This window comes from Schistocerca piceifrons, chromosome 9 (assembly GCF_021461385.2).
Source record: "Schistocerca piceifrons isolate TAMUIC-IGC-003096 chromosome 9, iqSchPice1.1, whole genome shotgun sequence".
Taxonomy (NCBI): domain Eukaryota; kingdom Metazoa; phylum Arthropoda; class Insecta; order Orthoptera; family Acrididae; genus Schistocerca; species Schistocerca piceifrons.
Window position 1 is genome coordinate 21111339 of NC_060146.1, and position 16583 is coordinate 21127921.

General features: G+C 39.4%; 1 protein-coding gene and 2 non-coding genes across 3 annotated transcripts in view; 1 reads left to right on the top strand and 2 right to left on the bottom strand.

Annotated features, from left to right (window-relative positions):
- LOC124716894 (replication protein A 70 kDa DNA-binding subunit) overlaps nucleotides 1-15291 on the bottom strand; it is a 72931-nt gene extending 57640 nt beyond the window's left edge. Inside the window, exons 1-4 of the mRNA XM_047243450.1 lie at nucleotides 15081-15291; nucleotides 14224-14271; nucleotides 13312-13511; nucleotides 5901-6073 (exon numbers count right to left, since the gene is read on the bottom strand). Coding sequence (XP_047099406.1) covers nucleotides 5901-6073; nucleotides 13312-13511; nucleotides 14224-14271; nucleotides 15081-15113 — 454 coding nt within the window. The 5' untranslated portion in view covers nucleotides 15114-15291. The remainder of the gene's footprint in view (nucleotides 1-5900; nucleotides 6074-13311; nucleotides 13512-14223; nucleotides 14272-15080) is intronic.
- Trnas-cga lies at nucleotides 11307-11381 on the bottom strand. The gene has a single exon. It is a non-coding gene; the product is annotated as a tRNA-Ser (tRNA).
- Nucleotides 11683-11757, top strand: Trnas-cga. The gene has a single exon. It is a non-coding gene; the product is annotated as a tRNA-Ser (tRNA).
- Nucleotides 15292-16583: the final 1292 nt, after the last annotated feature.

Below are 16583 nucleotides of genomic sequence, written 5' to 3' on the forward strand. Positions count from 1 at the left end.
ATGATCGGGTGTCGCCAAGGTTTTGCTTCTCGTTTGAAAAATAAACTCAGGGACGAATTCGGGGAAGACATTTTGACTCTTCATTGTTTTATTCACCAAGAGGCCCTGTTTGCTGAAACAGTAGAGCTAGGTGGTGTAATGAAAGATGTCGTGAAGTGTGTGAATTTTGTGCGGCGTCACGGTATGAATCATCGCCAATTCAAAGGATTCCTGAAAGATACGGAAGCGGAGTATGGGGATATACCTTACCACAGTACAGTTCGTTGGCTGAGTCGGGGAAAAGTTCTTGATGTTTTCTTTGCCATTCATGAGGAAATATGCCTTTTTCTTGAAATGAAAGGGGAAGAAATGCGTTGTCTGAAAGATATAAAATGGATATCAGACCTGGCGTTCCTAGCTGACATAACTATGCATCTGAATAATTTAAATCTGTCACTGCAGGGCAAAGGGCAACTAATCGTTGACATGCACGACCAGATCAAAGCGTTCATGGAAAAGTTACGTTTATTTGAGAGGCAAATGAGTAATGGACATTTAACGTTCTTCAATCGTCTTGCTCCTTTAAAACTACCTGAAGGTACTACTTTCGGCGATTACCAAGCAAAGTTAAAACAGCTCATCACGTCGTTTGAAACACGATTCTGAGACCTCACTAGTTTGGAAATGGAACTTTAGGTGTTCAGCACTCCTTTTTCAATTTCCCCCGATGACTTGTCATCGTCACTTCAATTGGAGATTATTGATTTACAAAATTCAACTTTGTTGAAAGAGTGGTACTACAACACTTTGGATTTGTCACGATGGTATCGTTCATTACAGCAAAAAACATTTCCCAAGCTTCACAACAATGTCGCTGAGATCATGTGCATGTTTGGATCTACATATTGTTGGGAGCAGCTTTTCCCAGCAATGAAAAGAGTAAAAAATAAGGAACGATCGTTTCTTCAGAATGCAACAATGAAGGCCATCCTCCGCATTAACGCTGCGAACACTTTGACGCCTGATATTTCCGATCTTGTAATGAAAAGAAAATGTCAAGTTACAGAGGCCCAATAAATTTAGTATGCAATTTCTTGTAAAATAGTTGTTTCTTATTTATTTCCTGAACATCGTATTTCCTGGTGTAGCATGTCACCACGTCTTAGGAGCTAAGAGTATGAGGTTGTCGATTTTGTAAACGCAGCTGGCACATCGAAACGCTTGCCTTGCCGCCTGCCTCAGCCAGCCGTCCCACGGGCCGGCCCACTTGAATGGTCGGTCACAGCGAGCAACACGGCTCCCTGGAGCAGGGAGCGCTCCGCGGCTCACAACAGAGCCGACGAGCTGGAACAGCCTGATCTAGAGGAATCTTTCCTAACCACCCACAATCCCAAACCCCTCTGCTGTTTCAAATTCACTGACAACATCTTCATGAACTGGATTGATGGTGAGGAGACACCAAAAACATTTCTACAGGACCTCAACACCTTCTCTCCAATTTGCTTCAGCTGGTCCTACCCAACAAACCACCTTCCTCAATGTTGACCACCTCAAAGATGACAACATCACTGCCTCAGTCACTGTAAAATCTAACAACAACCAGCAATACCTCCGTTTCAACTGCTGCCACTCATTACATACCAAGTCCCCGGCATACAGCCTGGTCACACATCTGTAGTGAACAGCAGCCCTTCTCGGAATATACCAAGGGTCTCACTGAGGCCTTCAAAAACTGTAATTACCCTCCCAACCTTGTACAAAAACAGAGCTCTCTTGCCTTTTCTCTAGTCAACTACCATCTCCTACTACCTAGGACTGGAGCAACTGAATTACATTCTCTGCCAGGGTTTCAGCTACCTCTTGTGTACTGAAATGAGGAATGTCCTACCCACCATCCTTCCCACCCCTCTCAGTGGTCTTCCGCTGCCCAGGGAACCTGCACAATATTCTTGTCCATTCCCACACGACCCCTGCCTCCAACCCCTTACCTCATGACTTGCCTACATACAAGGCCCTTCCCATACATCCTCCCACCACCACCTTCTCCAGTCTGGTCACAACCATAACCTTTCCCATCACAGACACACCTGTGAAACCAATCATGTGAGCTACAAGTTAAGCTGCAAGCACTGTGCTGTGTTCTATGTGGGCGTGACAACCAACAAGCTGTCTGTCCGCATGAATGGCCACTGATGAACTGTGAATTACAAACAGCTGAATCACCCAGTTGCTGAGCATGCTGCCCAACACAATGTTATTCATTTCAATGACTATTTCACAACATGTGCTTTTCTGAATTGTACAGGGAGATTACTCCGCAATATGTCCCATACTCCCACAATCCTCTTGGCCTCAATCTTTGTTAGTCATTGTCCTTTATTTACCTATCCCCTTCCCCATTCCTACTCTAGCACTACACAGCTTCTATTCTACCAACATGTCTGCAGTCTTATTACTTGTGTTTCTGTTCCCCCCTCCCCTCTGTGTAACTCCTTATTGGATATAGCTGCCCTGCCCTCTCTCTACCTCATCCCTATATGCCCCACCAGCAACACTTTACTATTCCTGACCCTTACCCTGCTATCCCTCCCCCTCCTTGCCCCCAGCCACCCAGATTGCTTCTTCCTTGCGTATTTAGTAGTCTTTTCATTGTGCCCGTCTGCAATTGTTAATATTCATAAAATACAAACATAACACGAATTTTAGTTAATCTCATGACATTATATTCTTTAGCTTCGGCAATTTACGATCCAACTATCACCTTTGAGACAACCTACAGGTCCAAAAATCATACACAAGGAAAAACTAATATTGTCAACTGGGTCAGCTGAACCTACTGATGAAGCTTTCACCTGTTAATAAATGTGGTGCGACATCATACGCATGCAAAAAGTGATTAAACAATGATTTTTATTTTTTTAAACGTAGGTTAGTCTGACAGGCTGATCCATTGCTTAGACTGAGGTCTAGGCTGGGTTGGCAGTTGACAGTTTGGGTTACAGTTGGTGATGGCAATAAAAAGTACAGGTATTGTTCAAATCTGACTTCTGCTGTACATCACATGCAAATTTTTTGAGTGTGAAAGATGCATTGTGAATCTTCAGAATTATGACATTTTTCTAAACACACACTAAAATTGCATGATAAAATCACCTCAAGCTTTGCTAGGGTTCCCATTTCTCACAATTTTTCCAGAACAGTCCTAATTTGCAACATGAGTCCCTATGTCTCCAAACACTCTTTGGGTATATCAATATGTCCAAGATGTTAGTCTCAGTTATGCTTTTTATTTCTAAACTATAACCACCTACCCTAACACAGTACTTAGTTATCCTCATGTTGGCATTATTCTCCACTCTCACGAAAAAACTGAACTGCATTTGTTGTCAAATTCAAAATAATACATGGATTCTTTCAGAAACTCAAGAGATATTGTGATCTTGTAAACAACTGCATGGGGTTTACAAAATCATTTGTAGTAGTTGTGACAAGTTTTACATCGGTCAAACTGGCCACTCTTTTAAAATTAGATTCAGGGAGCATTTGCAAGCACATAATAAAACTGCATTAGGAATGCATTTAGCAGAAACCGGCCACACTGTAGACAATATCGAGAGTTGTATGCGTATTTTACACAGGGCAGAGAAGGGTGGCGCTTTAGGCCTGTTGGAGGAGTTGGAAATTTACAAAGCCAAAAGGCATGAGCCCACCAGGGTACAAAATGGACAGAGCGATTTTGTACCCAACGCCTACTTTGCTTTATTTGATAACATACTACGATAACCAAATAATGCTTCGCGTATTTGTACCTAGCCTTACTTGATGAGTTATGTTGCTCTAATCCTGTAACTGATTATCTCCTACCTACTCATCGAATGTATAACCAAACTATATAATTTTATTTATTGAATGCTTATACGTTGTTTAAACGTTTTCTGTGGGAGACATGTCACGATGTATGTAAAGCCCTCTATTGGTAAAGTTCTTACGATCGGTGCGCGTCTACATAAGATACTAGTGGCCGACCCAACAGAAGGCGCTGTTCATTGATCTGTCTTTTTTCAGCTGTCATATAGACATTTTATCTTTCATAAGCAATTTATAGGTTGCCACAGGCAATGTATTACGCTATATTAATTATTGACCGTAAATTCACCATAAAAAAAAGAAAGGGTCGGACCTATACTCTTCATATAATTCCTTTTAATAATTTTACATGGATAACTGCATGCATCTTTTAATGCATCACAATTGGATTCGATGACAGTTGTCAATTTTAATAAGTCTGCTACATGCATTTTATCTAATGTGCTTTTATCAGATTATGTTTTTGCGTAAATGATGACTACATATAAGCAAGCCCACAGTAGCGACATCTAGGGAGGGTGTAGGCAAAAAGGTTCCTGGATGCTACTGTACTTCAGTGGCTGGTTGGCAATAATTATGATGTGGCCTATTCTACACCATATCTTAAATCTATGTGACGGTGCTATGCTGATTATATGTTTTGACGATGCCACTATGGCCGTATCACTTTAGGACATGGTGTAAAAAAGCCATATTGTATCTGTACATTTCCGTGGTTGCATGACAGTATATTGTGATACATACTGCTGTTTTATGATTAAAGACACACTGCTCACTAGTTGTATTTTTATTTATTTTAGATCTGAGGATGGTCATTACAGACTGAAACCGGTCATCGTCTACAGAGTTCATATTGTGATCAAAGACTGAAGTAAAAAAGCATTTTACAGTATTGGATCATTGTTTGTATACGCGATTATGTCGCAGTCAGTGATAACATCAATCTGTTTTACAGCAGTGTAACGTTTTCAGTGTCTAACAAACTGGATCTTTATCTTCCTGCATTAATCACGGGAAAACGCAAACTACACAGTAAGTCATGGCAAGAATCTTCAATTAAAAACACACTGACATTGCTGAGTGTACAGTTTGTGGTTCAAAATTTAGCACGTCGAGGAAACACTGACTGACATGATACACAATGTGTAGCAAACAAAGCTGCACTTCAGATTAACTCTTCAAGATCTAAAACCGACAACTACATATTGGTGAATTTTCACTAGCTATTGCAGGTTCTAATGCACCTATCCAATAAGTAATTTCAGTTAGTAAAGCTTTATGGACAGAGTTATAACAATACCCCTCAAATTACTCTGACAATGATAAAAACCACATTTGTTAGCTTCCCTCATATGGACTTCTAGTTTGATACTTAACATAAGCAAACTTTTAGAGTGAATAACACCACTAAAAAGTACTACTTAAAGACCATTGAGTCTGTACGATCTTCTCAGAATAAAATACATGAAATTTATACATATATTTGAACCCAAATTATGTATGCAATACTGTTTTAACACCTCTCATCAGCAGTACAGTAGAAATACTTGAAAATGAATTATTACCAAGCCTATATTGATAGTAATTGTACTGTACCCCACTTTTTACTCATTTGTCCTCAATTATTGTGATTTATGTTGAAAATGTCCCAAATTTGGTTCCAATAATATGAAAACCCTAGCTTTGGCACAAGTACTTCAATGCACTGCTATGAAATATTTCTGCACAGATCCGTCATTGATACTTTTAATCAACTGTCCACACATTCTTGTGATCCCGTCACAGCTCAAAACACATTAAACAACAGCTTCTGTCACACACACACACACACACACACACACACACACACAGTCAAATAGAGTGCCTACATGTTTCAACTGGTAAGATACTGAAAATATGATTATCCACAGTTGGCATATGAAGTACCCACAGTTTCAAAATCCATAAACCAGCTTACAATATAGGAAACCTAGTTACACTCTACACACATTGTTAGCATATGGGACCTCTACCTCTCACACAGCATAGCAACGAGTTTTTAACTATGTACTTACTGCCATTTGCCTGTGGCCTCGACTGTGCAGGAGACGCTACTGCTGGCTTTGTGGGAGCAGGCGTTGCTGCTGCACTGGAGCCACCATCTGGAAAGGCCACAGGATTGCCAATCTTCATGCCCACCTCGGTACCCTTTGCCAATATCGTCAGGTCGAGTATTATCATGACACGTCTGTAACACACATTTGCAATAGCTACTAGATTTGGGTATCTCATATTACTGAAATAAGAGGGCTAGAGACTAATAAAAAGTTATGCACAGAATGTATACGTAACCTGTATTGATACATATAAAAACACTGCATTATAGCCTTCGGACTTCCAGCAACTACAAATACTGATTACTGCATGAAAATTGAGTGCAAATTACCAGCTTAGTACTCGTTTTAATATTTACGAATATTTGAAATGAGAAGAACAGTGTTAAACACTAATGCTTACATACCGATGTTTTAAACTTCCTTGCACAGTGACTTCCCATTGCATTTGTGTCTTGAAAATGATGTGCAGCATGCACCTCTTGAAGTATCGATTATCAAGGGTATCACAAAGCTGCAGTATCAAGAGTTATTCGAACATTTTATACACTGGAAGAAACTCAAATTTCACAGAATTAAACAAGCCTTATAAATGAGTTTTCTGCATTTTTCTGGTTTTAAGCTCATAGGGCTGTTAGCAGCAGTGTACAAGTACCCATTAGCAGATTGGGAGCTATTCATAAAAAGCTTGAGTCTGTCAGACAAAAAGAAGAAGTTATTAATCTGAGGTGATTTCAATGTAGACTTTCTAGGCAATTCCAATAGGAAAAATGAACTTGAAGTGTTATTAATAACTTAGAATCAGTGATCTACTTCCCTACACGTATAGCTCAAGGCAGCAGCACTCTAATATATAATGTATTTGTACAGCAAGAGGATGTAAAACTAACACATGCTTTCCCTGTGATAAATAGATTTTCAGACCACGATGCACAACTGACTGACTTACAAAACCCAGCAGGGTGTACAGTTCAGAAACCATTAGGTACAAGTGGGGAGATGTATATAATCAGCCAAATGCTAATAATAAATGCAATATTTCTTGATAAATTTATATCCCTTTTCAAACATTGTTGCCCTCAAAAATTTACTAAATTTAACACAAAACTGTTTACAAAGAAACCTTGGATTACTATAGGTATCACAGTGCCTTCAGAAAGAAAAAGAAAATGGTATGAGACACCAAGAATTAGTAAAGGCCCAGACGTAATTTTACACTATAAAAATTATTGTAACATACTGAGAAAAGTTGTCAGCAAATCAAAAAAATTGTATATTAGAGACGAAATTAACAACTTGGTCAATAAAATCAATATGGAATGTTGTTAGAAAAGAGAAAAGAAAAGTAACCACTGGGGGTAGTTAGTATTACTATTAAAGAGAATGAGACCACCTTAACCAATCGTACATAAGTAGCTAACGTATTTAACAACCATTTCTTAAGTTTACGTGAAAAAAATTGGTGAGCATAATGCAAAAGAAGAAGCCAAGAAGTACATGGAAGAGTCAGTTTTGGGAAATCCTTGTCATATTTATTTTCATTCAACAGCATCTTGTGAAATAATGAAAATTATTAAATCTTTGAAAAATAAATGTCCTGTTGGAGTTGATATCTCCAACAAGACATTAAAACAATGTGGATCAGTTACAGCAGATGTTCCGAGTCACATCCGTAATGCATCACAAACCTAGTCACATCCGTAATGCATCACAAACCTAAGATATTTTCCCAGACAGTCTAAAATGTGCTATTTTCAAGATGTCACCACAGATGTCAATAATTACTGGCCAGTATATCCTTGATTACCGCATTTTCAAAAATCATCAAGAGAGTATTGTACTCTAGTGGTTAGCCATCTCAACAGTTACTAAATCACAGTTAGAATTTCAAAAATGCTGTTCTACTGAAACAGCAATATACAATTTCACTGCCCACATAAAACAGTCTTTAAATAGTAAAATATCACCAATTGGAATTTTCTGTGACTTACCCAAAGCATTTGATTGTGTGAAGAATGACATTATATTACAAAAAGTACAATTCCACACTATACATGGAACGGCATATGAGTGGTTTACATCACATCTACAGAACAAGAAGCAAAACGTTTCAAAGATGGTTTAAGTGATTTAAGGATAGTTTCCCACTTCATTTAACTGGGGTGAAATTACATTAGGTGTTCCTCAGCGTTTCATTATGGGTCCCCTTGTGTTCTTGATATATGCGAATGACCTCCCTTCTTAACTGAAACAAGAAGCTAAACAGACACAGTATGTTGAAGATAAAAGCATCATTATTAATCCAATAAAATAAACTCCAACAGAAAATGATACAAATAATGTCTTTGGAAAAGTTATTCATTGGTTTTCTGTGAATGGGCTTGCTCTAAACTTTGACAAAACACAGTACATTCAATTTTTTTCCTGCATGGAATACAGTTCTTCCCATAAATATAATACATCAACAGAAGTCAGTGGCCAGGGTAGAGCATACTAAGTTTTTGGGTGCACACATAGATGAGAATCTTAACTCGAAAATTCATATTTTGGATCTCCTACAGCGACTAGGTTCAACCACTTCTGCTATCAGAATAACTGTTAATTCAAAGGACATAGAAATTAGCAAGCCGTCATACCTTGCATATTTTCACTATCTGATGTTATATGGAATAATATTTTGGGGTAACTCAGCACTTAAACAAAAAGTATTCACTGCTCAAAAGAAAGTGATTAGAATAATATGTGGGGCTCAGTTGCACATCTTGTAGGCATCTGCTTAAAAGGTTAGGAATTCTTACAACAGCCTCACAGTACATTTACTCAGTAATGACATTTGTTCTCAACAGTATGGGCCAGTTTAAAAGCAAGAGTGACATTGTGATTATAATATCAGAAGATAGAAAGACATATCCAGAAAGGGGTAAAATATGCTCCTGTAAAACTTTTCGATAAACTACCAGAAGAAATAGAATGTCCGACAGACAGTAGTAACAGTTTCAAAAATAAATTGAAATCATATCTCCTTGACAACTTCTTCCATATCCTAGACGAATACCAGAATAGAAACAAATACATCTGTAGCTATAAAATATGCGTTTTGTGCTATTTAAGGGAATCTGGTATGTAATAAAAAATTTAAAAAAAAAAGAAAGAAAAACCTTGATTCATGATTCATGTATGCATTTCTTATGCACTTGACACGTTCCACACCATAACAGTTTCTGTGTGATTGATCAATGGAACACATAACTAACTTTTCAGCAGCAATTCCACTGACTAGAATAGTTAACAGACAGTAAAATTTTGTGTGAAGCACAACCCTATATAATGCTCCACACGGATTCATTATTAAACTACGACCTTGTGGGTAATTCACAACGCTGCCTCATATAGCCAATGTATAAGACTAGCAATGTGCATGTGTAGTTATGTTCCTGTGTATGTATAGTTCATTATCCCAAACTGTACATGAAATGTTTTTGAATTGTCTAACGAGTTGGGCGTAATTCTGTGCATTAACACAACAAATTACTGTTCAGATATTTTTTACCATTTGTCATCTGTCTATCTTTCCGCCGTCCACCTAACCTTCGTAACCTGTTAGTTCATCCCTATGAAATCCCCAAACCACCTTCCCTACCCTCTGGCTCCTATCCTTGTAACCGCCCCCGATGCAAAACCTGTCCCATGCACCCTCCCACCACCACTTACTCCACTCCTGTAACCCGGAAGGTGTACACGATCAGAGGCAGAGCCACGTGTGAAAGCACCCACGTGATTTACCAACTGACCTGCCTACACTGTGATGCATTCTATGTGGGAATGACCAGCAACAAACTGTCCATTCGCATGAATGGACACAGGCAGACAGTGTTTGTTGGTAATGAGGATCACCCTGTGGCTAAACATGCCTTGGTGCACAGCCAGCACATCTTGGCACAGTGTTACACCGTCCGGGTTATCTGGATACTTCCCACCAACACCAACCTATCCGAACTCCGGAGATGGGAACTTGCCCTTCAGTATATCCTTTCTTCTCGTCATCCGCCAGGCCTCAATCTCCGCTAATTTCAAGTTGCCGCCACTCATACCTCACCTGTCTTTCAACAACTTCTTTGCCTCTACACTTCTGCCTCGACTGACATCTCTGCCCAAACTCTTTGTCTTTAAATATGTCTGCTTGTGTCTGTATGTGTGGATGGATATGTGCGTGTGTGCTAGTGTATACCTGTCCTTTTTTCCCCCTAAGGTAAGTCTTTCCGCTCCCGGGATTGGAATGACTCCTTACCCTCTCCCTTAAAACCCACTTCCTTTCGTCTTCCCCTCTCCTTCCCTCTTTCCTGATGAGGCAACAGTTTGTTGCGAAAGCTTGAATTTTGTGTGTATGTTTGTGTTTGTTTGTGTATCTATCGACCTGCCAGCGCTTTTGTTCGGTAAGTCACCTCATCTTTGTTTTTATATATAATTATTCTACTTTTAGGAATGCCTTTAATTTTGTGACTTAAGACAGCTGACTGAAGCAGTGAAGTAAAAAAATAGAACAAATAAATAACTTAAAAAAGTATTTTACAGAGTTACTCTATCAAAATCTTGATTTTCAGTGGAGTGAACTCAAGTGAATGAGTGTTTACACAGAATGCAAGCCAATGCTAACATCATTTGGTTGTGACTGCTTAGCACTAGCACATGCTAAGGTGTGGTATTCACTTTTGAAGCCTGCTGTTGTCTTGCAAGAATTACTGAACAATGCAGGGGGCAGAGGAGAATAATATTACTAACAGAGGAATATAAATTTCTTAGTAGTGTGTTGGATCCAAGGCATCCAAAGGGCAAAATGGCGAAAAATTTTGCTTGGTAAGGAATTTCCAAACCAATCAACGTAATAACTGAGTAAGCGAGAAAATGGAAATAATTTATTGCTTCCATCAGACAAGAAGAATTTGAATTAGCCACAAGCTAGATAATATTTGAAATGCAAAACAAGTACTTAAAACTAACATCCAGTTTCTAACAATCTCAACTGACTTTGTTCGCGGCTAGAATTCTGGTTTCCAATTTTCGGAAATATGGAAGCATCTGATCCCGCCCGTCTGCTTTGACCCATGACATCACAAATATGGCGGAAACAACGATAAACCACAATTCCAATATGGCACATATAAAGTCGTTACGTACACATTATGAGGATGAAAATACATCGGAAAACGAACACACACACATTCCACAAAAAGCCTAATGACACTAACGGGACAAGTGCGGGAAATAGGGAATTTTTGGGTGGGGACAAACTAAATATAAACAAGAATGAGATTTTCACTCTGCAGCGGAGTGTGCGCTGATATGAAACTTCCTGGCAGATTAAAACTGTGTGCCCGACCGAGACTCGAACTCGGGACCTTTGCCTTTCGCGGGCAAGTGCTCTACCAACTGAGCTACCGAACCACGACTCACGCCCGGTACTCACAGCTTTACTTCTGCCAGTACCTCGTCTCCTACCTTCCAAACTTTACAGAAGCTCTCCTGCGAATCTTGCAGAACTAGCACTCCTGAAAGAAAGGATATTGCGGAGACATGGCTTAGCCACAGCCTGGGGGATGTTTCCAGAATGAGATTTTCACTCTGCAGCGGAGTGTGCGCTGATATGAAACCTCCTGGCAGATTCGCAGGAGAGCTTCTGTAAAGTTTGGAAGGTAGGAGACGAGGTACTGGCAGAAGTAAAGCTGTGAGTACCGGGCGTGAGTCGTGCTTCGGTAGCTCAGTTGGTAGAGCACTTGCCCGCGAAAGGCAAAGGCCCCGAGTTCGAGTCTCGGTCGGGCACACAGTTTTAATCTGCCAGGAAGTTAAATATAAACAAATTTAGACACCCACCCCCATACAAAACCACGCAAAACGACGAAAAAAACCGAAATCACAAAACTCCCCAAATACCACTGAACACAATATCATCTGGAATCGGACACGTGCCTTGATCTATATAGCTCAACAGCAGCTCCCAATCTCATGAATTGGGATCGAACACTTCCCTTGACCTATATAGCTCAACAGCAGCTCCCAATCCCATAAATTAGGACCTAACACACTTCCCTTGACCTATATAGCTCAAAAACATCTCCCGATACCAATACCAACATTCACAGCCACACATTGGAATCCAACACTTCCCTTGACCTGTTATCCTTACATCTCCACATACAGCCGTCCTGGTCCGAGATGCCGGAACTCTAAGTAAGCCTCATTTCTTCACGACTTCATCCAAAAACCTGAATAGTAGAAGAAATTTTATTAGAGACAACGCACTGTCCCCCATCCCCCAACACAGCCGAAAACTGTTGACCCTGTCAGTCAAATCCATACCTACCAGACATAAAAAAGGAATTTACCAAAATTCACACACGACGCCACACTCTCAAACTAAACCAAAAACACCACCTAACACACCACCAGAGAGCACCACCGATCACATCAAAACGACACCTACAAACACGCCACTCTCACACACTAAATTCCGTGACGTCACACACCACAACAGCCTTACGTCACGTGTCAAAGCCGACAGGTGGGATCTGACACTCCACCACCACACATTTCACCGTTACATGAAGATTCACGAATCCATATTTTCAACCCCCTACATTAATTCACCATCAAAGGGCTTGCCTTTTCAAATAATCCTATTTACACTCACAGTTTTCCTTCATGACTAAACTAGCATCGCCCTCCTAACTGAAACCTATATGCTTATGACCTTTATAGAACAGATGCACAGCGACCTCATTCTTTGATGCTTGCTTGCACATGTTCTCGTCCATTTCCTCCACTGTGTGGGCTTGCTCACTATTACAAGTAAGTGGTGGAAGCAACAGCGACTGCTGTGAATGTTTCTTTTGCTTGTGTTCACTCCCATTCGTATTAGTACAAACAGAGCTTATTTGAAGCACACTGGAGGAGAAAAAAAATGGATCTAATACAAGAGATTCTTCATACTTAGAGGCACTTATGAACACACATTCAAAAATGACTGATTCAGTAGCTGTCTACTGTACATTAAATACCGTTTTCGTTTAACAAAGAATTGTATAAAAACAGTGGGATTCTTACCACACCTCTAGCACGAACTGGAAGTTATGTCTGAATTTATCCATTATATGGCTCAATAGCTGCAACTGGACACCACCTTGTTAAACAAATCCCACTGGGCAATATAACATTGTGACAGAAATAAAATGGGAGAAACAGTCACAATACAAACTGGAGGCTTGTATTTCGATTCATACTTTCTAATTACATACCAGAGATTAATTTAATAGACATAAAAACCTGAAAAATCTATTATCTTTCCAATAGGCTACAACATTATCAAATAAGAACTCACTTTTCCCCCCTTCCTCCATTGTTAACCATACTGGTAATCAGACGGTTCATTCGGACCACAGAGTAGTCTGATAGCTCTCCAGATGTCAGCTTGTCATTCAGCTGGGTTGCAAGCATGGCAAAGCTGTTCAGATGGCAGCCATCAGAAACCAGGAGACGATACCTCTCACTTGAGCCTGCACCAGCTATTCTCTTGCTGCCCTGCAAATTGAACGATCTATCAGTTAATCAACTTTCACACAATAGCACAGAAAAAGAGAATCTGCTTTTCAGTGAGAAGTTAATTTATATGAAATTTTATTACCGTCAGGTATTACACTAAACATTTTTGAGGCAGGACCTGAGTCCAACAAAGTGTCATCGACATCCCAAGCACTATTTCAAAAGTGTTAATATTGCTATGCTCATTGTGTTGCTGTTTTCTTTTCAAACATCTCACATGGATTTCATATTGAAATGGAATTTTCTGACACATCAAGTTTCATGTTATCTGAGAATTCCAAGATAAAAAATCTCATATTTGTGAAATGTGAGGAACACTAATTTGTTTCTCATTCACCTATCAGTTATGTGACGCTCCGTAATGGGACTAACTCTCTGAACTAGTTAACATCACAATATTAATGTTCTCAATGTAGACCCCACCCCATCCCTGCATTTGCCAACACCTGAACACCTTTATCGCAACAAGTCTCCACGCTCTTAGAACTGTGCAGGGGTGGTGCTACCTTCCCTAAATCTCTCCCTCTGCAATGCCAGAAAAGAAAACACTTACACAAACAATGGTAATCCTGGTACGTGTAAGAAATACTTCAAAGTATGTTACTTTTTTCGGAGATAGAACATATACCAGATCAAACTACAACATTAAAGACTGGAAGAAAATTGGGAAACGAGGATAAGTAATACTCACCAATATCTGCATTACCGGATCTTCAACAGTACCGCCACGCATTATTGTCTGAAAATAAAAAAAAAATGGATAAAAGTGCACATCCCTTTGCACTTTCCGTAGTTTATGTGTTACGCATGTACGTAATATCCATCAAAACACTTATTGAAAACTTTTAAATTATCTGTTTCCTGAGTTTACCAAGCAGTTTCCGTTTTCTGACGAGAGGTGCAGTCAAGACAAAACGAACGTAAACACTGACCTATGCAACAGTTCAAGCAAAGCTGTATCACAATCTATATTTGTAATTAATACTCGCTGGCTTCCCCAACTCTCAATCACGTTCTGATCTTCCAACCAACCTGGACCTCGATCTTCGATATAGGTAGTTGTGACCACATACACGAGGTCATAGTGGAGGGTGGAGGGTGGAGGGGGGGTGGGGGTGGGGGCAATGTGATAGTATACGAAAAAAGTAAAATGCCTCACCATGGAAAGCGTGTCATCGGTTTACATAAGTACGATAATGAAGAGACTTGCATCGCATACAGGCGGAGGGGGGATGCAAATCCGCATACAAATGGCAGAGACAGTCTACATGACACCATTTCAAGTGAACATAATCAATGCTAATTAGCTCACAATATGGTGATAATAATCCATCAGCATGGTACTAGTTTCAATTTTGTTCTATAAACAAACAAACGATACTGTTACATCCGTGTTTAGCGATAACATGATTCTAAGTTAAGTTCCGCTTTTCTGCATCTAGTTTCGAAAAAGCATACAGTCGGTGAGATAACGTGAAACCAAATAAACAGCTGTCACTTCGTTTACGTAAACTATTTCACATTTTCCAAATTAATTTACAAACTCACAGCAAGTGCTCCCTCCGAGAGTTTCCAGGTCATCTTGACGGTAAGAACAACAAATGAACGTTGCTAAAATATTTTCCACACTTAGTCAATTCTTCTGGCGCTTCCACTACACCACATCCAATTATCTATGACTCCACCCAACTCCAATTGCAATTACACAAAACGCAGATTCCGCGGGAAACAACCTCATAGATAGTACAGCACACTACAGCGAAGTAGTCGATTATAAGCCACAGAAAAGGTTCCAAATAACAAGGATATTCGACTGAGCGAATCGAAAGTTTCATCCATTTCTTGTATTACAGCTTCTTTAGGAATATGTTCTCAGTATAAATTTTCAGTGTTGGGAAAGAGACTAAAGATTGCTATGGCGACACATTCTCAAATACTGAACTCTGATTCTTGTTAATGTATTAAATAATTATCTATCATATTGCAACTGTCATATTATGTAATACTTAGTGTCATCCTTGCCTGTATTTCTCATAAATTTCGTTATTTTTGAGTTTGTTACAGTAATTTGTTATTGAGGATAATCACAATAAAACGAAAGTTCCACACTCAAAATTTATATTGTCGTAGGGAGCCATTAATTTCATCCACTTTTTTTAAATTTTATTTTGTTGTAGCACAAAATAACTCTGTGATGTTAATAGCCGCACTTCTTAAGAGGAACTTATAATTCGTGAAGCGCGAACGATAATAAATTAAAACAAATTTAGCGAGTTGTGTTCAAAGTTATTTAATTACTGTTCGGAAGAAAACATTAAACCAACATTACACCAGCCATAATACAGCCCCACTGTGAATGCTGTTCTTGAGTATGGAAAAACTCGTCCTTTTCTTTTTAACAGTAGCTGCAAATCACCATGGCCATTGTCATGGGATTGGAAGCTGCTGGGCATAAATGTGTTGGATGGACTATAGGATTAAACATAGACCACGTCATTTTATCGTCATCAACATCTAAGTGTAAGAACTGAAAGAAAGCCAATAGTCTGCTTGCCGACTTGCCATGCTGTCTAGCATTGCGCATACAAGTGCACACAGACAACGCTGGTTAGCCAGCTTGTCAAGGTACAGCAGTCCCATTATGAGTAGTACGTCGCTCGCATTCATTTTTTCTCATACGAATTCACAGAAACTATTCATTACAAGAAAATTATTTTTACAGTACGTTTAGGTTTATATGTCAGCTTCATACTTAAGTGCCCATCACCTCGCAAATGGCCATACTTATTTCTTATTCGCATTTGAGGAAGACATGAAGGAAAATTCGAAAAGTTTTGCAATGAAAATTATGGGTCGCTTTGATTTTGCGTTTTGGGCCGTATTATATCACAAGTTACTGAGAATCGTATTAAGCAAATAAAATGAATTTTTCTTCACACTTGGGAAGAGATCTCTAACTGTCCCCAATTTCGAGAAAATGGATTTTATGTAGGGCGATGACTTGTCGTACACACGAGAGAATGAAATATTCATAACAAAGCCCATGTCTCT